At 38.0% G+C, this 24,204-nt stretch overlaps 1 protein-coding gene across 2 annotated transcripts in view; it reads left to right on the forward strand.

Annotated features, from left to right (window-relative positions):
* Positions 1-24,204, forward strand: part of SNTG1 (syntrophin gamma 1) — a 359,598-nt gene that overhangs the window by 127,723 nt on the left and 207,671 nt on the right. For both annotated transcript variants that reach the window (XM_063079906.1, XM_063079907.1), the window contains exon 10: positions 12,808-12,937. In XM_063079906.1, coding sequence (XP_062935976.1) covers positions 12,808-12,937 — 130 coding nt within the window. The remainder of the gene's footprint in view (positions 1-12,807; positions 12,938-24,204) is intronic.

The following is a 24,204-nucleotide window of genomic DNA, read 5'->3' on the forward strand; positions in this document are numbered from 1 at the left end:
ACGTACCACAGGGTGTGTGATCTCTGTTGAGCTTTCACTTTCTGTACAGGACTTCTCCCCGTTCCGTGTGCTCTGGCCCAGGCTGTTAGATCGTGCAGTGGCGACCCCACCGGGTGTGTGGTTCCTGTCGAGTCTCCGCCTCCCTGGCCGCACGTCTCCCCCCTCTGTGCACACTGTGCTGGGCTGGGGCGTGTCTTCTGCACCCCTCGTCTATCAGCTGGGCCTTCAAGACCCTGCTCAGCACCGCCTCGCCCAGGAAGTCTACCAGGTTTCTGCTAGGCACAGATGACCGGTCTCTCTGGGTGCCTTTGTAGCACTGTGTAGATCTTTTTCGGGTCTTGTTCACCTTTGTATCCCCCCGGTATAAACCGAGTCTAGTGCCCGCCTGCAGCCTGCTCTCCGGCAGGTTCAAGCGGACCTGGGAACTCTCCTACCACACTATTCCCAACCAGAAATTCGTTAGGCTTTTTTCCAAACTGGTGGTCGCAGAGATGGTATCTGCCTCCCAGTAACAGGAAGTTTACCGGGGCGGAGTCCAGGATGTGGTGGAGTGACAGTCGGCCCGCCTGTACTTCCTAGCCCTCCCAAAACTGGTCGGGACGCCCCACACCCACAGCCCTGCCAGAGAACCGCGGAGGGAGTGGGAGAGGAGGTCGGCCCGCAGGGTCCGGAAAGCCCCGCGCCAGGCCAAGCAAATGGGCTCAGTGATGGCCGAGCAGGGCGGAGCTGCCCGCACCTGGGAAAATGGAGGCAGCACCGGGGCAATGAGTGGCCTGGTGGTGCAGGCGGAAGCCGCGTGGGCATCCACCCCCCCCCCCCCGAACAGAGCTGTGCCAGGGATCACTCACAGTGCTGTGCCAGGTCGGGCGCTCGCTCTGTCTCTGGTTTGTTGCCTTCCGTGTTCTCGGCGCTGCCGCCTCGGGCTGTTCAGTCGCGGCGCCGCTCGGGCGCTCCCAGGAATCTTCTTTAATGCCGGCCTGAAACCTCGAATCCTGAATAGGGCAGCTGGCCGCCTTCTTCGGCGCGGCCCCGGTCTCCGGGATCTTGGCTGCATCCACAGCAGCCCTGGCGCCGTGTTCCCTGTTTCAAGACTCACTTTTGCAGCTAAGAATCAGTTCTTTTCCTGCTCCACACTTCAAAGCTGTTGCCTGTAAATGAGGCAGCCTCTCCTGCCGGGGGCAAAGTGGCGTTGAGCCCCCACGACCGGCCAGCAGCAGCAGTCCTCCCTTAAGAGATGGCCAGGGGAAGGTCCACAAGTTTCCCGGCTGCCTGAGGCCCAGTGGCCACCTTTTCCACCTCAGCTACTCCGCGCCAGCCGCCGCAGCCGCCGCCATCTTGAAACCTCGTATGTATGTATTTTATACCATGAGTTTCTGCTTTTTCCTTGATTGTTTCCACTCCTTAAGTTCTTTAGCTTGATTTTGTCATTTTTGTAGTTTCTTGTAATATACGTTCCAGGGGTTGGGAAACTTTTCTGTAAAGAGCTGGATAGCAAATATTTTAGGCTTTGCAGGCGTTAATATCTCTGTTACAGACTACTCAACTCTGACCTTGTGGCATAAAAATAGCCATAAACTATATATAAATAAATGATCACAAATCTGTTTTAATAAAACTTTAGGAAAACAAGGCAGACTAGATTTGGTCTCTAGTCAGTAGTTTTCTAACCTCTGGATGGATCATTAATTTTTCAGACTTTCTTTCCTAATACTTGAAGTCAAAGCTATGTATTTCCATCCAAGCCTGCTTTAGCTACTACACCTGTCAGTGGAAGATCGCATCTTGATTTGTCTAGAGCATGCTGAGCACATCACTTTGTATAGTTTTATGAGTTGTTGCTCTAGATATTACAATACGTATACGTACTTATCATAGTTTATTGGTGCCAACATTTTACCACTGAGAGTGAAGTGTAGAAATGTCACTTTGCGTAACATTTAGGTATCTTTATCTTCCTCATTTTGGAAGTATATTATTTAAATTTCCTATACATATATAAAATACCCTATCAGGTAGTATTACAATTTTTGCTTCAACCATTGAAGAAGGATAATCTATTATACTTAACCCAATGTTTACTCATTCCAATGTTCTTTTTACTAATTGAAGTTCAAAGCCTTCTGTTATCATTTCCTTTCTGTTTAGAGGAATTTTTTTTTAGCCATTCTTTAAAAGTAGATTTGTTAGCATCAAATTCTTATAGTTTTCATTTGTCAGAGAAAATCTTTATTTTACCTTCATTCCTAAAGATAGCTTCCCTGGATATAGAATTTGGAGCTGATAATTCTTTTCTTTCAGTACCTGAAAAATGTGCCACTTTCTTTGGGCCTTCATCATCATTTAAATTCACTTTCCCCATAAGTAATATATCTGTTATCTCTGGCTGCTTTCACGATTTTTTTCTTATTCTTTAGTTTTCAGAAGTTTAGTTACCATGTGTCTTGGCATATTTTTACTTAAGCTTATCCTGTATGGTCTTTAATCTGCTTCTTAAATCTGTAAGATTATGTCTTTCACCAAATTAGGGAAGTTTTGGGCCTTTATTTCTTCAAATACTTTGTCAGTCCCACTTTCTGTTCTCTCTGGAACTCTAATGATACAAATGTTGGCTCTTTTATTATTGTCTTATGGTCCCTGATGAGCTAATTTTTTTTTTTTCAATCTATTTTCCTTCTGTTACACAAACAGGGTAAAATCTGTTGATCTGTCTTCAAGTTCGTTGATTCTGTCTATTATCATTTTCACTCTGCTCTTAAGTCCATTCAAGGCTTTATTTTTTGTTGGTGTATTTTTCAGCTCTAGTGTGTCCTTTTTTTTTTTTCTTTTTTTTTGTCTTTATGTGACCGGCCGCACCGTGCTCAGCCAGTGAGCGCACCGGCCATCCTTATATAGGATCTGAACCCGCGGTGGGAGCGCTGCTGCGCTCCCAGCACCGCACTCTCCTGAGTGCCCCACGGGGTCGGCCCTCTAGTGTGTCCCTTTTAAAATAACTTTTTTTTTTTCTATTTTGGTATTTGTTTCAAGATAACTTCTAAGTCAAGATAACTTGTCAATGCATTTTTAGAATGGCCTCTTTAAAATCCTTTTCAGATAATTTCAACATCTCATTTATCTCAGTGTTGATATCTTTGATTGTCTTTTCTTATTTAATTTCTGATATTCCTGTCTGTTCGTATAAGTGATTTTTTTTGTTGTTGTATTTCATCTTGGAGTTTTGGGGCATTCAATTATGAGACTCTGGATCTTGTTTAATCTTTTCTGTTTTATCAGGCAATCCCTTTGTTGTGCTGTAGGGTGAGGGATTGTTAGTGTCAGGTTTCCTACTGGGCCCTACTGACACCGTCGCAACTGAAGTGGAATGCCCGTTCACACAGCCTCAGTGCAGGAGGCTGAGGCCTAAGTTTGGTACACCTGCCTGTATCACCGCATTGTCTTCGAGTGGGGATATAAGCTCAGTTCCCTGCTTGGGCCTGCCATCACCTGAGAAGGTGGATGGGCAGGGCCAATTCACATTGCTTTGTTGCTACAGGGTGGAGGTAGAAACTCAGCTCCCCGCAGTACCCTGCCGACACGGGGAAGAGGATGGAAGGAAAGCTGGGGGCCAGCTAGCTCCACCTGCCACCACTTCATTCCAACATGGTGATGCCAGGTGAGGGCAGAGGATCTGCTCCTTCTGGAACATGCTTGTCAGCATGGAAGGGAAGCACAGTATGGACCATCCCACCTCACACCACCCCATGCAGTCTAACTGCCGTAGAGTCCCCACTAGACCCACTAACACTACCCTGCTGGGGAGATTGCAGCCTGCTTCTTGCAGGTGTGTGATGAAAGATCGCCTTCCTGCTCTGCCCTTCTAATACCACCAGGTGGGGGAATCAGAGGATGGGTGGAAGACCGGCTCTCTGCTCAGCCCTGCTGAAACCCTGGGGACAGGGGACAGTACTACCATTGGTACTTGACTCAGTTAAGGCAGGTATTGCCAAAAGAGTTTTCTGTTTTTAGCACACCTATTTTGTAGTGCTTTAAATAGGGGGAACAGGCTCTTTTTGGAGGCTTTTTTTCTCTCTCTCTCTTGCTGTTGGCAGTTTGAGTTGAAAGCTTCTAGAGGTCCCTGTCTAGGACTTATGGAAGGCAGTGAGGAAAACCAGGGGACTCACCACTTTGTCATTCCTCAAGTCTGAGGTCCCTAGGCAATCAATCTTACCATTCTACGCTGCAGAGATTTCTTATACTTACTGTTGTGTTGTGTGTAGGATTCGTTAGTCATTTTTAGGGAGCACTTGCGATGAATGAGGCCACTCTTTTTTGGCCAAAATTGGAAACCCACAAGTATTGATATCCATGTCTTTTTTTAAAAATTCATTTAATGATATTTTCTATTTTTTCTCGCAATTATTTTACTGACCCATTCATTGACTGTTTATTAAAAAGCATATTGTAAAATTTCAAAATATTGTGGCATTTTCTAAATAGCTCTTTTGTAATTGCTTTTTAGTATGATTTCATTCTGGATGATTTCAACCCCTTGATATTTGTTGAGGTTTGATTTTGCCCTGCATAAAAATTATTTTGGGTATTCTCCATATGCAACTATAAAGGATGAGTGTTGTCATGTTTTGTTTTTTTTTTTTTTTTTTTTTTTTTTTTAGTGCATTGTTCATTAGGGGTTCTCATCCACTAATTAATGGTGTTTTTGTCTGTTTGTTGTATCAGATTTGAGAGAGGTGTGTTAAAGTCTCCCACTATGATGGATGATTTGTGCATTTCTCTACTTATTTGTGTCCATGTTGTATATATTTAATTCAGTGTTATCAGATACAAGCAGATTTATAATTTGTATAACTTCCTGTTAAATGAGGCTTTATCATTATGACAAGTCCTATGTCTTTGTAAATGTTTCTTGCCTTCAAGTCTACTTTATACATACTATGGTAAATAATAACCAGATTTCTATTGATAAATATTTACTTATGTATTTTTCTATACTTTTCTTTCAACTTTTTTATCCTAGTCTATAAAATGTGTGTCTTCTGACATATATATGTATATATGTATTTTAAAAATCTAACTATATTTGGATTTTTTCTTTTATTTTTTGACTTTAATACAAAGTAACCAACTTAGTCTTTTAAGTTAGATTAGTCTCATTACTTCTAAAGTAATTACAAATATATTTGGGATTATATCTACCATCTTAATTTTTTCTATTCAAAACTCTAGTTTTTATTTTTATAATTAAACATTTTATTTTGAGAAAATTGTAGACTTGCATACAGTTGTGAGAAAGAATACCGAAAGATTCTGTTTACCCTTTAACCATTTTCCCAATGGTAGTATGCTGCAGAACTATAGTACAACATCACAACCAGGAAAGTGGTAAAATCCCCCACTTATTCAGATTTTACCTGTGTGTATTTGTGTGTGGGAGTGTTGATTTCTGTGGAATTTCATCACATGCACTTCTTCTTGCATTCACCGTGTCATGTTTTGAATAGACAGTTCCATTGTCACAGGAATCCTCCTGCAGCATTTCTCCTGCCCTCCTCCCCACCTCATCAACCCTGGCAACTACTAGTCTGTTCGTCATCTCTTCTGTTCCGTCATTTTAAGAGCATCACATAAATGAAATCCTACACTATGTAACCTTATTGGACTGAATTTTTTTTTTCTCAGCATAATTCTCTGGAGATTCTTCCAAGTAGTTTAATTTTTCAATGATTATTCCTTCTTATTTCTGAGTAGTATTTCATGGTATAGATGTAGCACATTTAAAAAATTCACCCTTTGAAGGACATCTGGGATGTTTCCAGTTTTTGGCTATTCTACATAAAGATTCTGAGCTGACAGATTATCTCAGTTGGTTTCATCATGGTGTTATAACACCAAGGTCAAGGGTTTGGATCCTTGTACTGGCTACCCCCCCAAAAAAAGGTCATATGAATATCTGGGTATTTGGGTATTAGATTTTTGTGTGAACATACATTTTCATTTCTTTGGGTAAAGGCTCAAGAGTGCAATTACTGGGCTTTCTGAAATTAGCATATTTTTGTCTTCTAACGAACAGCCAAATTGTTTTCTAGAATGACTGTACAATTTTACATTCTTACCAGCAGGGTGTGAGTGATCCAGTTTCTCCAGATCCCTGCCAGAATTTGATGCTGTTGCTATCTTTTATTTTGTCATTCTGATATGTCACTGTGGCCTTGATTTGCATATCCTGATGATGTTATACATCTTTTCACATATTTGCCATTCTTTGGTGAAATATCTCTTTATGTCATTTTCCCATTTTGAAATTCGTATGTTTGCTTTTTTACTGTTGAGATTCGAAAGTTCTACATATATTCAAGAAAAACATCCTGTTTTTCAACACACTAGTTTTTGTACTGCTTTATTTTTTCCTTACTTTTTATAATAATTAGGCATTTTTATTGTTTAATATTTCTTCTATTGCATTGTTATATATACGTCTTTTTATTATTGTTTTATTTATTGCCTAAACATTACACCATACATGTATAACTATTAGATCTTAACACAATTTACTAATTTTGCCTCTTTCAGAAAATTTTGGAAATTTAGAACACTCTAACCCCTTTGTCCCTTTCTTGTCTTTGGGCATATTTTTGATATACTTTTAATACATATATGCTAGATGCTTCAAATATTATATTATTGCTTCAGTGTAACTATTCCTATGCATCCTACCCTTCCTTTTTCTCTTCATTCCTTCCTTTTGGTCCTATTTTCCTTCTGCCTTAAGAACTCTCAACATTTCTATTAATGCTAATTTTTAAATTAAAAAGAGTATATTTTTTTGTTTTGTTTTTCCTTTTCTAAAAAATATGTAGTTATATTATGTAAAGGCATTTAGCTAAAGTGATTTCATAGAAAAAAGGAATTCTTCAGGTTATTCCAGATGACCTCTTACATTTTTTATTTTTATGGCACTTCAACACATAAACAGCTTTAACCAACTGAATTAATTACATGCAATAAATGTTACAGTAATAAGCAGTTACAAACAGCACTATTCAGAATGGATTTCACAGAGTTGAAGTAGGTAACTTATTGTTCACTCATCCACTCAATAGGTGCTGATTTAATGTGGGTAAGTGGGTGGCATTGTGCTTGGTTGTTTTCCTGAAGATGCTCACAGGTCGGTGGCAGTGAATTCAGTGAGGGGGAAAAAAAGAGTAAGGATAAATAACTGGCCCCTGATGACAAATACAGGAAATTATTTTAGCTTGGCTCAAAACCCAGAATGTTTTTTCTTGTTTGGTTTTTGCCAAAGCCCACACTTTTAACTTCAGTGATGAAGCACCTCTCATGTTTAATTGCAACCAAGTTATGCTACTGTCATATAGTATTGTGTGGATGTAAATTAAAACATCGCAAATTTTTTATCAGTACAAGAAAGCTTATATTTATCATAGTTTATATTAATCAAGTTATATTTATCATATTTAGAGATGTTTGCTTTAAATCCTGAAGTGTGTTATAGTATTGCGCAATATTGCAGTGTCAAGGTGTTACACTAGAAGGTAGATGTTATGGGAACTTTGGTCTTTTCATCTCCTCAAGCTTTATTTTTTATTTACAAAATGAGCACATGAATATATATGTGTGTATCAGTGTATATAATATTATACACATATATATGTGTGTATATGTATTTGAATTTTGGGAATATAGCATTTATCCCTGTGCTGTCAGTGCTTAGCATACTTTATTGCTCAAAAGTGCTCAGTAAATATTTATTAAAGGAAAGAATATCATTCTTAGTTTGTTCTTATGGTAGGAGTTTCATCTACTGCATGATTCTTAAAAACCATGAAAACACTGTGAATTGAAATGAAGCCTACTGATTTGCACTTTTACTTTTAGAATCATTCTCTTTTCTTTTTTTCTTTCATTTTTTTGGTGGATGGCCCATACAGAGGTCTGCACCCTTGACCTTGGTGTTATAACTGCAGTTTTACTTTAAGAAAATCCCAAATGACAGCAGAATTTCATGTTCCCTCCAAGAGAACAGACCCTTTTATCCTGTAGTGAGTTCGTTTTAGATGTCACCATATTGAGCACCTGTAGACGAAGCAGTTTAGTATCTGGAGAGTAGGCGAGGACAGTAGTGATGAGAACTGTGCTTCGATAAAGAGCTGAATAGATGTTCCTCAAAAGAAGATATACAAATGGTCAACAGACACATGGAAAAACGCTCAGCATCACTCAGCATCAGGGAAATGCAAATCAAAACCACATCGAGGCATCATCTCACCCCAGTTAGACTGGCCGTTATCAAAAAGATAGAGATAACAAATGCTGGTGAGGATGCAGAGAGAAGAGAACCCTCCTACACTGTTGGTGGGACTGGAAATTAGCACAGCCATTATGGAAAGTAGTATGGAGTTTCCTCAAACAACTATAGATAGAACTACCATATAATCCAGCAATCCCACTGCTGGGTATATACCCAAAGGAATGGAAATCATCATGTCGATGGGTTGCCTGCACTCCCATGTTTATTGCAGCTCTATTTATTCTATTTAAAAAAGAGTTGGAGCCAACCTAAATGTCCATTGATGGATGACTGGATAAGGAAAATATGGTATATATACTCAATAGAATACTTCTCTGCAATAAAAAAGAATGAATGAGATTCTGTCATTCACAGCAACATGGACGAACTTAGAGAAAATTATGTTAAATGAAATAAGGCAGGCATGTCCTCACTCATAAGTGGAAGCTAAATAAATAAATAAATAAATAAACAAATAAATAAATGAATAAACAAAGTAAAGAAAGATAAAAGGAAAGAAAGCTACAGCAATTACAGTAATATGTTGAATTTTCAAAAGGAGAGAACAGAACTGAGGTTACCAGAAGTGGGATGGGGAGTGGGAGGGGGTTATCTGGAAATTGGTAAAGAGCCCCCAAAAATGATTACATTGTGTGTAACGTTGAGTACACTAATTATCCTGATTTGAGGATCACAGATTGCACACAGATATTGATATTCAATGTGGTACCCCACAGTTTTGTACAATTAATTATGTTTCAATTGAACAAAAACGCAAGGATCTTAGCAATAGTCAAATATGAAGCTGGCTTATAATAAACACTCAATTTATGGTTGTTCATTGAAGGATGGGACTCTCAGGAAGGTGTATTTTAGCTGAGCAGAAAGCAGAATCAATGAGTATATGAAACAGAAAATAAGTAAATAGGCAGAAAAAGAATTATGATACTATAATATCAGAGATGTTATTGCAAACAGGGTTTTAGCTTTTTGTATTTTGTTTTTATTTTTGTTTTGTTTTGTTCTGCAAACAGGTGCTTGAGAAGAAAGTGGTTGATTGTATCAACTGCGTAAGGAAAATACTGAAAGGACTGAGAGAAAGTGATTAATTTTTCAGTGACTTTTGAGAGAATAGTTGCCGGAGTGAATTGGACTGAAAAAAAAAAATTGTCTAAGAGGGATACTGACAGTAAAGAAAGGGACACAATGTGTGAGGATATACTGTTCATGAAACGTGATGAGGGCAAAAAGAGGATATAAAATTCAAAGCATGTTACGGTCATGGTTACTGATTGAGGAGAAGTCAGTATAGCGAAGACATTGATTTTTTTCAGTAGCATTTGAGTCCATGTTATGTCCTGCATATACAGGGTCACTCTCCTGAGACAGATTATTTTCATTGTTTTTCTGGCCCTGCAGTACCCCTACCTATCTCGCTAGGACCTTACTCTCACTTTTTCCCATCTTCTTAACCCCCACTGACAGATATTTCTAAAAATAAATATGATCCTTTTATTCCAATACTTACATGTTTCCATTGGCTCCGCCTGACCTTCAGGGTTAGGTAGAAATATTGTAGCATGATTTGCAAAGTTCTTACTAATTAGGCCTTGCTTGATAGCCAGCTTCATGACTTACTACGTCCGCCTGTCCACATGTGACATGCCGCCCAACACGCATTTCTTTTGATATGAGAAATCTTGATAAGAGACTTTTCATACCTCTGATATTTGTTTTTGGATTAATTATCTTCTGTCTAAAATGTGTGCTTTCCTTGTCTCCTCAACTAAGCCATTCCACTTCTAGGTCCAGAACCCTGGTGTAATTTTAACTCTATCCTCTTTCTCATAATCTGCTAAAAAAAAGCTGTCTAGTCACATTCTTTCTAATGCCCTTACAAATCCCTTGAACTAGTTGTTTCATTTTCATTCTCACTAACCCGTGTTTATTGCAGTCTCATATCATCTCTTATTTTACCAGTTATACTGTCCTCACTGGTCTAACAGGACCACCGATGCCACAGGACCCTAACCACGGCAGCCCTCCATGCAAAGTTCAGCAGTGGTTCCCTGTGGACTCCAGGCTCCCTGCGTAGCACACAAACCCTGCCCCGTGCTGATCCCCCCAAGCTCCTGCTCATGGCCATGACAGTCCAGCCACTTGAAACTTGCATGTTGTAGTTTCTGAAGCTATTGCTCCTCCTGCATGAAAGGCCTTCTCTGTCTGCCTTCTCCGACTCACCCCTCACACGTTTAACATCTTCCAACATATAACTTTCTATAATATAGTCAACAATGAATCCAAACATGAATTATGAACTATATTACTTAGAGATGTATGTATATTTATGGATATGTTAGATTGAAATTTATTTATGTATTTTTATAGTGAGCAATGTTTTTCATACAGTAAATACTAGTTAAATTTGTAAACTATGTTATTCCCATTTTTCTTTAGGGGAAGTTGTGGTATAACTAAGTGGACTAAAGTGTCAATGTTCTCATTTATTCAGTAGTAGAGGTAGAAGTATATAATCCACACTAGAATCTTTATGATCAGCCTATTTTGTAAGAGGTCATGTGTAAATGATGCATCTGTTCAGGAACTTTACTTATATTCATAAAACGGTTTCCATCAATTTTGAAAAGTTAAAACAGAGTGTAAAAAGTGATATGTTTTAAAATATACATTTAGGCTTATAAAAGATTAGTCCCTCAGAATTCTTTTATCTAGGAATTATGTAACATATATGATTGCATAGATTGTAGATTTGAGCTAAGTGGGTTGACTTTAATCAACTAAAAATATCCAGCTGCCATGATTCATTGAAAGCAGACAGGACAAATATGTTCAAGACATGCTTTAATTTATGGTACATGAAACAATGGTTATAATAATCAGAGAGCAGAAAGAAATGTATATTACTAGACTCAAATTAGTTCTCATTTTCCATGGATGGTTGGGCTTCTGTATGGTTATTTTAAATGTCTTACTTGCTGTTGAACATCAGAATTAAAGCTAAGAATGTCATGTGAGGTTGTAATATTCTTTTAGAGCTATGCATATTTTTTTCTTGTTGCAAATTCAGAAGAACCTTATTTCAAAGAGTCAGACAATAGTTTTACTTCCTAAAGCCTTTTATGTATTTTTAACATAAAATAGAAAACTATATCTGAGCACTACTCTGTTTTCCATAGAAAGTGCTCTGTCAAGGATATGAGAACTAATTTCTCTAAAAATATCAATAATTTGGATGTAGATTGCCTTGGATGCCACAGGCTCCCCCATGTGCCCAGTTCTGAGACAGGAACAAATCTAAAGGGAAGCAAGAGTGGCAAGAGGCCAGAGTGAACCTGAGGCAGACATATGCTTTGAGGGTTTTCCTCTTTGTTTCAGGAAGAGAAATCATGTCTAATAACCAGGAATACCTAGTTACAAAACTCAGAAGAGCCAGGAAAACTGTTTATTTGGAGAAAAGATATAAATTTATACAGTTTACATAGCATTTTGAGTACCAAATTGCAGAAGTTTTTTATTGTTTCATAATTGTTTGGGATTTAAATATATTTGTGCATTTTTCTAAAGCGTATTGTGTTGCGTATTGTGTTGCACAACAGAGTAATTCTCAAGCATGAGGCATTTGGCTAGTTTCCATTTATTTTGGGATTTTATCTATTCCTGTCCATTAAACTTATATCTAAACATAGCAAGAACTTGATGCAGAAAAAAAAAAAAAAGTAAATAAGTGAAGCTGTAGGGAGCAGCTTTCTTTAGATTCTGTAGCACTTTTGTAAACAATTTAGAATGGCATCATTTAATTTTCCACAACAACAACAAAATTAATAAAAGATCATAGGGATAGTTAAATTGGTCACTGCATTAAAAGAAAAAAAAATGTCTGGTGTTACTGAAATTCACAGCAATCACATACATTAAGACCATGATCATTTAGACCTGGAGAGGAGGCACAAATCTCTAGCCCTAAACCATCTTTGAGAAGATGAATAATTGAGATTGAGGGTAGATAAAAACGGACAAAATGCTGCATCTTGTGACAGTCAGGTGGTTTTCTATATGATGTTTAGTATGTGTTTGCGCTCTTGCCATTGTATGTCAGAAGAGGCATTGACAAATGTCAAGAGGAGATGATGGTAGCCAAAATAATAGATTAACTGCACATAACTTTATGGCAATCTGGGGGAAAAAATGCTTCTAAAATTTCTTAGATCTTCTTGCATTTACATAGTACATTGTTTACATTTCAAAGGTTCTCTGTATTTATCTGAATCTAAGGGTGCTTTCTACTAATTCAAAATTATATGTTATCTGGGTCTACTTTTAGTGTTCCACTAACAAACAGATATTTATAAAGGGAAGTAATCAAATATAAATTTGGAGACTGATATTCATATTGTTTGAAAGGAGACCTTTTAAACAGACACTATTATGAGTTGCAAAAAGATACATGACATGACATTTTGATCTGATTTGTTCTGACGTGTCTGCAGGCAGAATGCCTTTCAAGTCATCGCTGTGGATGGGGTCTGCAGTGGAATTCTTCAGTGCCTCTCCGCTGAAGACTGGATTGAATGGCTACAAGCAATAGCAACTAATATTTCAAACCTCACAAAGCACAATGTAAGTAGTGATTCAAGGAACGCCTGGCTATGGAGTTTCTCAGCCTCTGTCACATTCTTCAGTATGCATGTAACTTTGCATCAACTGCTTGGTGTTCCTCTAGGAATGAGCCAGTTCACATCCATCCTGAAAGCGCTTCTGGAACACTTAGAACTCGACAAGGAAATAATTCCAGTTACTCGGAGAGATGGAGAGTCAGGAAGTTTATTACGCTAGTGAGACAGGAACACTAGCGGGACCCTGGTGAACTCCCGTTCTGAGATCCTGGGATCCTGGGTGCAGGGAGAGCTGTGGTTATAAACCTTTCTTGAGCAGGCATGCAAGACTTTTCTATTGGCTCTGTCTGTATCCAGGCAGAGTCACCCACACTGGGGGCTTCACAGTGTGGGTAAGGGGCTTAAGTGCAGGGTTACAGAGACAGGAAATGTGTGGTTAAGTAGGTGCTTTCCGTAAAACAAGCTGACAGCTTCTCTGACAGTCTTTAAACGCAAAGTCACAGACGCCAGAAATACAATTAACTGTTAACTCTTTACACACTTTTAGGTGTCCCTTACAAGCAAGCACATTTTAGCTGTAAAGTTAAAACAAAAAGCCTTAATTAAAGGAACTTTTAGATCCCAATAGTCCACCTCAAAAGAAAACCACTTTACCCAGAGAATTCTATCTCAGTTTATCAGTTCAAGAATACTCTCATGCATAGGTGTCTATTTGTAAACATCGTTAAGTATCCACATTACTTAAGTAAATCAAAATAAGAATTTAGCATGTAAATAACAAAATGTACTTAAGTGGAACCCTATGGACTAATACAGTACTGAATTTCAAGAAAGCATTATTGATTCACCTTTAGTGATCTTAGAATTGCTGCTGGAATGTTTGGAGGAGTGGAGGGTAAAGCAGAAGAGTTAGCACAAAGACTGACCTTCTTGTATGGCCAAGACTCGGCTAGCACAGGAACAGTCGGAAGATGTCATTGTGGGACCTAGAAAATTGCACATGATAGCCACATCTATATAATTAGGAATGGCTTATCTACATTTTCTCTTTCTACTTCAACCTTTCCATCTTTCCCCATTTCTGTGTCCTTTTATTGTCGCTATCTTCTCACTGTCATTACTTTTTAATAGCCTAACCAAACCTTTATCCCTGTCACTTCTAGGAGAAGTGTAGTCTAACAAACTATACAAAGCCATGAAGTTCGCTTCATTGAGTATTGATGTAGGTATCATTAAGGATTATTCTGTTTCAGAAAAAAGTACTTGCTATCATTTGTACCATTGTCTTAATTCTCTCCTCTGTTTACCACTATTTCATGACATGTTGGGCATTTAAGAAGTCCTAAGGGAAATCCAGAAGTCTAATATCAAGCAGAAATATGTAACTCTCTTACTAACTCATGAGCACACAAAACTCTCTTTATGGAAATGACCCTCCAGACCCAAGTATCTCTGCACAAATTTTGCTTTGAAAACTAAGAAAGAACAGTGGCAGATACACCTTTCTTTTTTTTTTTGTTTTAATTTTATTTTGTCGATATACATTGTGGCTGATTATTGCTCCCCATCACCAAAACCTCCCGCCCTTCTCCCCCCCCCCCAACAGTATCCTTTCTGTTTGCTTGTCGTATCAACTTCAAGTAATTGTGGTTGTTATATCTTCTTCCCCCCCCCCGGTTTGTGTGTGTGTGTGTGTGTGTGTGTGTGAATTTATATATTAATTTTTAGCTAGCACCAATAAACCACAGAGATACACCTTTCTTAAGAACAGAAAGACTGTCAGTCATTGTAGACAACTGTCTTGTTTCCAGTTTATGTCTATTTCAAACATAATGGCCATGCATATGTTGAGGGGACGTGGTGGGAGTGGAATTGATAGTCATGGGATACGCACGTGTTCAGTTTCACCAGGTAATGCCACATGTTTTCCAATTTGACTGTAAAATTCTGCCCCCTCCACTGAATTGCTGACACGTCTCATTTTACAGATCATCCTCAACACTTTGAGATATCCCGCCTTTTAAAAAACAGCTTTACTGACACATAATTTACATGTCATACAATTCATTCATTCATTCATTTATTTTTATTATTTTTTATTTTTATTTTTTTATATTTTATTTGTCAGAATACAATGCGGTTGATTATTGTGGCCAATTACCGAAAACTCCCTCCTCCTACCTCTCTGCCCTCCCTCCCAACAATGTCCTTTCTTTTCGCTTGTCGTATCAATTTCAAGGAATTATAGTTGTTATGTCTTCTTCCCCCCACCCTGCTTTTTTGTGTATTTATTTATTTATTTTTAGCTCCCACAAATAAGCGAGAACATGTGATATTTCTCTTTCTCTGCCTGACTTGTTTCACTTAATATAATTCTCTCTAGGTCTATCCATGTTGTTGCAAATGGCAGTATTTCATTCATTTTTATAGCTGAGTAGTATTCCGTTGTGTAGATGTACCACATTTTCCGTATCCACTCATCTGATGATGGACATTTGGGCTGGTTCCAACTCTTGGCTATTGTAAAGAGTCCTGTGATGAACATTGGGGAGCAGGTATACCTTCGACTTGATGATTTCCATTCCTCTGGGTATATTCCCAGCAGTGGGATAGCTGGGTCATATGGCAGATCTATCTGCAATTGTTTGAGGAACCTCTGTACCATTTTCCACAACTTTGCAGTCCCACCAACAATGTATGAGAGTTCCTATTTCTCCACAACCTCGCCAGCATTTATCGTTCACAGTCTTGCGGATTTTAGCCATCCTAACTGTGGTGAGATGGTATCTCAGTGTGGTTTTGATTTGCATTTCCTGAATGCTGAGTGATGTTCAGCATTTTTTCATGTGTCTGTTGGTCATTCGTATATCTTCTTTTGAGAAATGCCTATTTAGCTCTTTTGCCCATTTTTTAATTGGGTTGCTTTTTTTTTTTTTTGTAAGGTTGTTTGAGTTCCTTGTATATTCTGGATATTAAACCTTTGTCAGATGTATATTTTCCAAATATTTTCTCCCACTCTGTTGGTTGTCTTTTAACTCTGTTAATTGTATTTTTTTTGCTGTGCAGAAGCTTTTTAGTTTGATATAATCCAATTTGTTTATTTTTCCTTTGGCTGCCTGTGCTTTGGGGGTCATATTCATGAAGTCTGTGTCCAGTCCTATTTCCTGAAGTGTTTCTACCATGTTTTCTTTAACAAGTTTTATTATTTCAGAGTGTATATTTAATTCTTTAATCCATGTCGAGTTGACTTTAGTGTATGGTGAAAGGGATGGGTCTAGTTTCATTCTCCCGCATATTGATATCCAATTATCCCAGTACCATTTGCTGAAGAGGCAGTCTCTTCCCCAGTGTATAGGCTTGGTGCGTTTTTCAAAGATCAGATGGCTGTAGGTGTGTGGGTTGATTTCTAGATTCTCTATTCTATTCCATTGATCAGTGTGTCTGTTTTTATGCCAGTACCATACTGTTTTGGTTATTATAGCTTTGTAGTATAGTTTAAAGTCAGGTAGCGTTATGCCTCCAAGTTTATTTTTTTTGCTCCGCATTGCTTTGGCTATGCATGGTCTTTTATTGTTCCATATAAATGTCTGGATAGTTCTTTCCATTTCTGAGAAAAGTGTCATTGGAATTTGGATGGGGATTTCATTGAATATGTATATCACTTTGGGTAGTGTGGACATTTTCACAATGTTGATTCTTCCAATCCAAGAGCATGGGATATCTTTCCATCTTCTTGTATCCTCTCTAATTTCTCTCAGCAGTGGTTTGTAGTTCTCATTATAGAGATTATTCACATCCTTGGTTAACTCAATTCCTAAGTATTTTATTTTTTTTGGTGGCTATTGTAAATGGGCAACCTTCCTTGATTTCTCTTTCTGCATGTTCACTATTGGAGAATAAGAATGCTACTGATTTTGTGTGTTGGTTTTGTATCCTGCTACTCTGCTGTAATCCTTTATCAACTCCAAGAGTTTTTTTGTAGAAGCTTTAGGCTGTTCAATATGTGGGATCATGTCATCTGCAAACAGGGACAATTTGACTTCATCTCTTCCAATCTGGATGCCCTTTATTTCCTTCTCTTCTCTGATTGCTCTGGCTAGTAATTCCAACACTATGTTGAATAGGAGTGGTGAGATTGGGCATCCTTGTTTAGTTCCTGTTCTTAAAGGAAAAGTTTTCAGCTTTTCCCCATTTGGGATGATATTGGTAGTGGGTTTATCATTTATGGCTTTAATTATGTTGAGATAGTTTCCATCTGTACCTTGAATGAATGTTGAATTTTATCAAGTGCTTTTTCAGCATCTATAGAGATGACCATATGGTCCTTGTGTTTTATTTTATTAATATGGTGTATCACATTTATTGATTTGCATATGTCAAACCAGCCTTGCATCCCTGGGATGAATCCCATTTGATCGTGGTGAATAATTTTACATATGTGTTGCTATATTCTGTTAGCTAGTATTTTAATGAGGATTTTTGCATCTATATTCATCCAGGATATCGGCCTATAGTTTTCTTTTTTAGTTGTATCTTTACCTGGTTTTGGTACCAGGATGATGTTTGCTTCATAGAATGAGTTTGGGAGATTTGTGTCTGTTTCAGTCTTTTGGAATAGTTTGTAAAGAATTGGTGTCTATTCCTCTTTGAATGTTTTTTAAAATTCTGCTGTGAATCCATGTGGTCCTGGGCTTTTATTTGTTGGGAGCCTTCTGATAACAGCTTCAATCTCCTTCATTGTTATTGGTCTGTTCAGATTTTCTACATCTTCATGGCTCAGTTTTAGTAGCTTGTGTGTGTCCAGAAATTTATCCATTTCCTCCAGATTTTCAAATTTGTTGGTGTATTGTTGTTTATAGTAGTCTCGAATGATTCCTTGTATTTCAGATGAATCAGTTGTAATATCGCCTTTTTCATTTCTAATTTTTGTTATTTGGATCTTCTCTTTTCTTTTTTTAGTTACTCATGCTAATGGTTTGTCAATTTTATTTATCTTTTCAAAAAACCAACTTTTTGATTCATTGATCTTTTATATTGTTTTTTGGGTTTCAATTTCATTCAGTTCTGCTCTGATCTTAATGATTTCTTTCCATATGCTAAGTTTAGGTTTGGATTGTTCTTGTTTTTCTAGTTCTTTAAGGTGAAGTGTTAGGTTGTTCACTTGCCATCTTTCCATTCTTCTGAAGTGAGCGTTTAATGCGATAAATTTCCCCCTGAATACTGCTTTTGCAGTATCCCACATGTTTTGGTATGATGTATCATTATTTTCATTAGTTTCAATAAATTTTTATATTTCCTGCTTGATTTCTTCTTGGACCCATATGTCATTAAGTAGAATGCTATTTAATTTTCATGTGTTTGTATAGTTTCCAGAATTTCATTTGTTATTTATTTCTAATTTTAATCCATTGTGGTCTGAGAAAATACATGTGTTAATTCCAATTTTTTTGATTTGTTGATACTTGATTTGTGACCTAATATGTGATCTATCTGGGAGAATGATCCATGTGCTGATGAGAAGAATGAGTATTCTGAGGTTATTGGATGGAATGTTCTGTAGATATCTGCCAAGTCCTGTTGGTCTAGAGTATTGTTTAGATCTTGTGTTTCTCTGCTGATTCTTTGCCTAGATGATCTGTCCAATATTGACAGTGGGGTGTTCAGGTCCCCTGCTATTATGGTATTAGTGTCTATTTCCTTTTTTAGGTCTAATAGAGTTTGTTTTATAAATCTGGCTGCTCCAACATTGGGTGTGTATATATTTATGATGGTTATGTTTTCTTGATTGATCAACCCTTTTATCATTATGTAGTATCCCTCATTGTCTCTTTTTTATGGTTTTTACTTTAAAGTCTATTTTATCAAATATAAGAATAGCTACCCCAGCTTGTTTTTCTTTTCTGTTTCCATGGTAAATGTTTTCCAACCTTTCGCTCTTAGTCTATGTGAGTCTTTATGGGTGAGGTGGGTCTCTTGAAGGCAGCATATAGTTGGATCCTCCTTTTTAATCCAGTCAGCCAGTCTGTATCTTTTGATTGGGGAATTTAAGCGTTTTACATTAAGATTTGTTATTGAAAAGTGTTGATTTATTCCTAGCATTTTACTGATTATTGTTTGGATGTCTTAAGTGTCTTTTGTCTCTTTCTTTCTGATGTACTGTTTGTTTTCTGTATTTGTTGGTTCCTTGGGTTGTAGATAGCCTTTTTGTTTTTTTGTTTTCTCTTCATGAATGCCATTGTTATTATACTAGTTGGTTTTGATTATTCTTGGTTTTTTATGGCAGTGGTAGTTATTTTTCAGGAACCAAACCCGGTACTCCCTTAAGAATTTCTTGTAAGGTTGGTAATGTGGTGGTGAACTCCCGCAGTTTTTGTTTGTCTGAGAAATATACTATTTGCCCTTCATTTGGGAAGGATAGCCTTGTCGGGTTGAGTATTCTTGGCCAGCATTCTGTGTCTTTTAGTATTTTGAATATTTCATCCTATTCCTTTCTGACTTCTAGGGTTTGTGATGAAAAGTCTGATGTTAGTCTGATTGGGGCTCCTTTATAGGTGATTTGAGGCTTCTCTCTTGCAGCTTTTAAGATTCTCTCTTTGTCTTTGAGTTTTGTGAATTTGACTATGTCTTGGAGAAGATCTTTTGGGGTTGAACACGTTTGGGGATCTTTGAGCTTCATGAATCTGAAGATCTGTGACTTTTCCTTTACCGGGGAAGTTTTCTGCCACTATTTTGTTATTTTCAGTGCAATCTCCTTTTTCCTCCCCTTCTGGAATACCCATGACTCAGATATTTGAGCACTTAAGGTTGTCTGATATCTCTCTCAGATTTTCTTCAGTGCTTTTGATTCTTTTTTCTTTTTTTTTGTCTGCCTTTGTTATTTCAAACAGCCCATCTTCAAGGTCAGAATTACTGGTTAAACTCTCTGTTGTGTTTTTTGTCTTGCTGAATGAATTCTTCAGTTTGGCAAGCTCTGCTACATTCTTTTTCAGGGCATTGATTTCCTTGTACATTTCTTCTTTCAGGTCATGTATACTTTTCCTCATTTCATCATGTTGTCTAGCTGAGTTTTCCTGTATCTCATTCAGTTTCCTTAGAATTATCACTTGACATTTCTTGTCAGACATTTCAAGGGTTTCTTGATCTATAGGATCTAGAGATTGAGAGTTATTAACCTTTGGTGGTGTACTTTCTTGATTTTTCATATTTCTGGTATCTTTTCTTTGATGTTTAGTCATTGTGGCAGGTGGTTTCACAGCCCACAGGTTTGACACTATTGTCTGACTAGGATGTTGCTGGGGTTGCCAATTTGGTATGGCCACCTCAATGTGTGCTCAGTTGGCCACTAGTGCCGTATGTGTGTGGTTGCCTCGGGTCTTGGGCCTCTCCGGGGAGCCACCTCTCTGATCAGAATGCACTCGGCTGTGCTGCTGGGTCATGGGGCAGTACCACAGGGTGTGTGGTCTCTGCTGAGCTTCCACCTCCCCTGCTGGACGTCTCCCTGCTCCACGCACACTGGGCCGGGCTGCTGGGATGTATGGAGGCATCGCAGAATGTGTGATCTCTGTGGAGCTTCCGCCTCCCCTGCTGGATGACTCTCTGCTCTGCACGCACTGGGCTGGGCTGTTGGGTTGTGTGGCAGCACCTCAGAGTGTGTGGTCTCTGTGGAGCTTCCACCTACCCTGCTGGATGACTCCCTGCTCTATGCGCTCTGGGCTAGGCTGGGGATGGAGCCAGATGGCGGCAGTGAAGCCTACCTGCTGGATTGCGTGGTGGCCTCACAGGGCACATGGTCTCTGTGGAGCTTCCACCTCCCCTGCTGGATGTCTCCCTGCTCCATGTGCACTGGGCCGGGCCGCAGGATCACACAGCGGCAGCACCGCAGAGCATGTGTTCTCTGTGGAACTTCCCAATTCATTTATTTAAAATGTACAATCCAGTGATCTTTAGTTTGTTCAGAGAGTTGTGCAACCATCATCACAATAAATTTTAGAGCATCTTTACTACCCTCTCAAGAAGCTCCATAGCCATTTGTAGTCACTCCCCATTTCTCTCCCACTCACCTGTTCTCCTCCATCCCTTGGCCCCGGGCTATCACTTATCTGCTTTTTGTCACTTTATATTTGCCTGTTCCAGACTTAAAAAAAAAATATGTCTCCTATCTAACTGTAATTATGTATTGTTTGACCAAAAACAGATCGATGAATAAAGAAAATTTTTATATATGCACAGTAGAATGCCATTCATCACTAACAAGAATGAAATCCTGTCATTTGTGACAAAATGGATGAACCTGGAGGACATTATGTTAAGTGAAATAAACCAGGCACAGAAAGACAAATACCATATAATCTCACTCATGTAAAAGATAAAAAGACAATCTTATAGAAGTAGAGAGTAGGATGGTGGTTACCAGAGGCTTAGGAGGCTTGGGGTGATGACAGGATGGGGAGATGTTGGTCAAAGATCACCTGCCTTTTAATTTTTGGATATTTGCTATGTGTAAAATTGTCTCATTTTGTCATGCATAAAGGCAGATTTTTTTTTTCTTATGGTGCCTGAATAGGTACAAATGCACCAAGGCTTAGCCAGGGGCACCACCCAATGGGAAGGCTTGGCCTGGGCATGTCTGGCTTGGGCCCTCATCTGGGGGCAGCATTACTTAAGAAATGAGGTTGCAGAAGAGGACTACAGGTTTCAGACTGACCAAAAAAGAGAGAAATGAAGTGTTTCTCTGAGGATTTTGCCTCTCCTTCCCCTGACTTGCACAGATGTTTCTAGGGCTAAAGACAAGGGAAAAATACTTAGTGAGAGGATTGATGTATTTTATTACAGCAACAATTAGAGTGCCTTTAAAGTGAGCCACAGTCATAGTCTCATACATTTATGAGAAAAAATATTTTTAAAAAGAACAGAATATTAAATTTTAATTACAAAATTTGTTACTTTACCTAGAACCAAATTTGTATTGACTTAAAATCCTAGAAATACTTATATGAAAGCCTTTTCTTCAGAATGTAGGTTCAGTTAAAATGCTGTGATTCAGCTGAAAATCATTTGAATATTCAATGCTTTATTCAAATTAATTTTAATTTTAATTTTATTTATTTACTTTATTGAAGTGTGATTTATTATAAATATTTTGGAGGTACAATTTTGACTACCATCACCTGTGTACAACGTGTTGATCGAATTAATATTATTTAAGTGAAATAAGCCAGACAAAGAAAGAGAAATGCTTTAGTTAAGAAAACAAAACCATCTTTTTGTTTTTTTAAACTAACCCTCTGTAAACATGAGGAAGGACAAGCCAAATGTCACTGCTTGTTTTTCATTTCTTCTTAGACCCATAGGTCATTCAGGAGCCTATTATTTATTTTCTATGAATTTGTATAACTTCTGGTGTTTTGCTTATTATTTATCTTCAGTTTTAGTCCATTGTGGTCTGAAAAGATTGTTGGAATAATTTTAGTTTTTTAAAAATTCGCTGACACTAGATTTCTGACCTAATATGTGGTCTATCCTGGAGTATGTACCATGAGCTGATGAGAAGAAAGTGTATTCTTTAGCTGTTGGGTGATATGTTCTATATATATCTGCCAAGTCCAGTTGGTCTAGGGTATAGATTAAATCCTGTCTCTTTGTTGACTTGTTGCCTGGAAATCCTGTCCCATACTGAGAGAGTGATGTTCAGATCACCCACTATTAATGTATTAGGTCCTATCTCCTTCTTTAGGTCTAAGAGTATTTGCTTGATATATCTGGGTGCTCTGGTATTGGGTGTATTGTGTGCATAGATGTTTTTTCTATGGCCTTCTTTGTCTTTTTTAATGTTTTTTGGTTTAAAGTCTATTTTGTCCAATATAAGAATAGCTACTCCTGCTCGTTTTTGGTTTCCATTTGCACGGTATGTCTTTTTCCATTCCTTCACTTTTAGTCTATGAGTGGCTTTACCGGTGAGGTGGGTCTCTTGAACAAAGCATATACTTGGGTCTAGCTTTTTAATCCAGTCAGTAAGTCTGTGTCTTTTGAATGAGGAGTTTAGTGCATTCACATTTAGAGTAGTTATTGAGAAGTGTTGTTTAATTCTTGTCATTTAATTGCTACTTATTTAGGTGGTTTGAATATCTTTTGATCATTATTTACCCTTTATTTCTCTTCTTCAATGTGAGTTGGGAATTTTAGGCAGAATGATGTAGCTTCTTTCTCTTTCTTGCTGGCATTTTTGTTTTAACTGTGGGTTTGCTCTTTCTTGTGTATTCATGATTATGGTCACCATTATTCAGATTCCAGATGAGTGACTCCCTTGAGAATTTCTTGCAGGGCTGGTCGTGTGGTGGTGAACTCCCCCAACTTTTGTTTGTCTGGTAAATACACTATTTCTCCCTTGTTTCTGAAGGAGAGCCTTGCTGGGTAAAGAATTATTGGCTGGCAGGTTTTTTCTTTTAGTATTTTAAGTATATTGTTCCACTTTCTTCTGGCCTGTAGGGTTTTGGTTGAGAAGTCTGCTGTTAGTTTGATGGGGGTTCCCCTTCAAGTGACCTGACGCTTTTCTCTTGCTGCTTGTAGAATTCTCTCTTTGTCTTTGAGCTTTGCAATTTTAACTATAATATGTCTCATGGATGATCTTTTGGGTTGAATCTGTTTGGGGACCTAGAGCTTCCTGGATCTGAAGGTCTGTATCTTGCCCTACACCTGGGAAGTTTTCTGTTATTATTTCCTTGAGTAGGTTTTCGATACCTTTTCCTTTCTCCTGCCCTCCAGGAATACCCACAATTTATATGTTAGAGCACTTGAGATTATCTGCTATCTCTCTTAGGTTTTCCTCATTATTTTAAATTATTTTTTCCATTTTTTTGTCTGCCTGAGTTATTTCAAAAATACCATCTTCAAGCTCTGAAATTCTTTCTTCTGCTTGCTCTGCCCTGCTGCTCAAGCTCTCAGTCATGTTTTCTATTTCATTGAGTGAGTCTTTCATTTCTAGAAGTTCTGCTACACTCTTTTTTAAGGTATTAATCTCTTTGTAGATTTCCTCCTTCATATTCTGGATGTTTTTTCTTGTTTCATTATGTTTTCTCATTGAGTCTTCCTTTATTTCTTCAAGTTTTCTTAAGATCATTGCTCGAAATTCTTTTTCAGACATTTCAAGGATTCCCTGTTCCATGGAGTCTGACTTTGGGGCATTACTGTATTCTTTTGGTGGTGTCATTTCTTCTTGATTGTTTGTACTTCTAGTGTTTTCTCGCTGATGCTTAGTCATTTGGTAAGGGGTTT

This window comes from Cynocephalus volans, chromosome 15 (assembly GCF_027409185.1).
Source record: "Cynocephalus volans isolate mCynVol1 chromosome 15, mCynVol1.pri, whole genome shotgun sequence".
Classification (NCBI taxonomy): domain Eukaryota; kingdom Metazoa; phylum Chordata; class Mammalia; order Dermoptera; family Cynocephalidae; genus Cynocephalus; species Cynocephalus volans.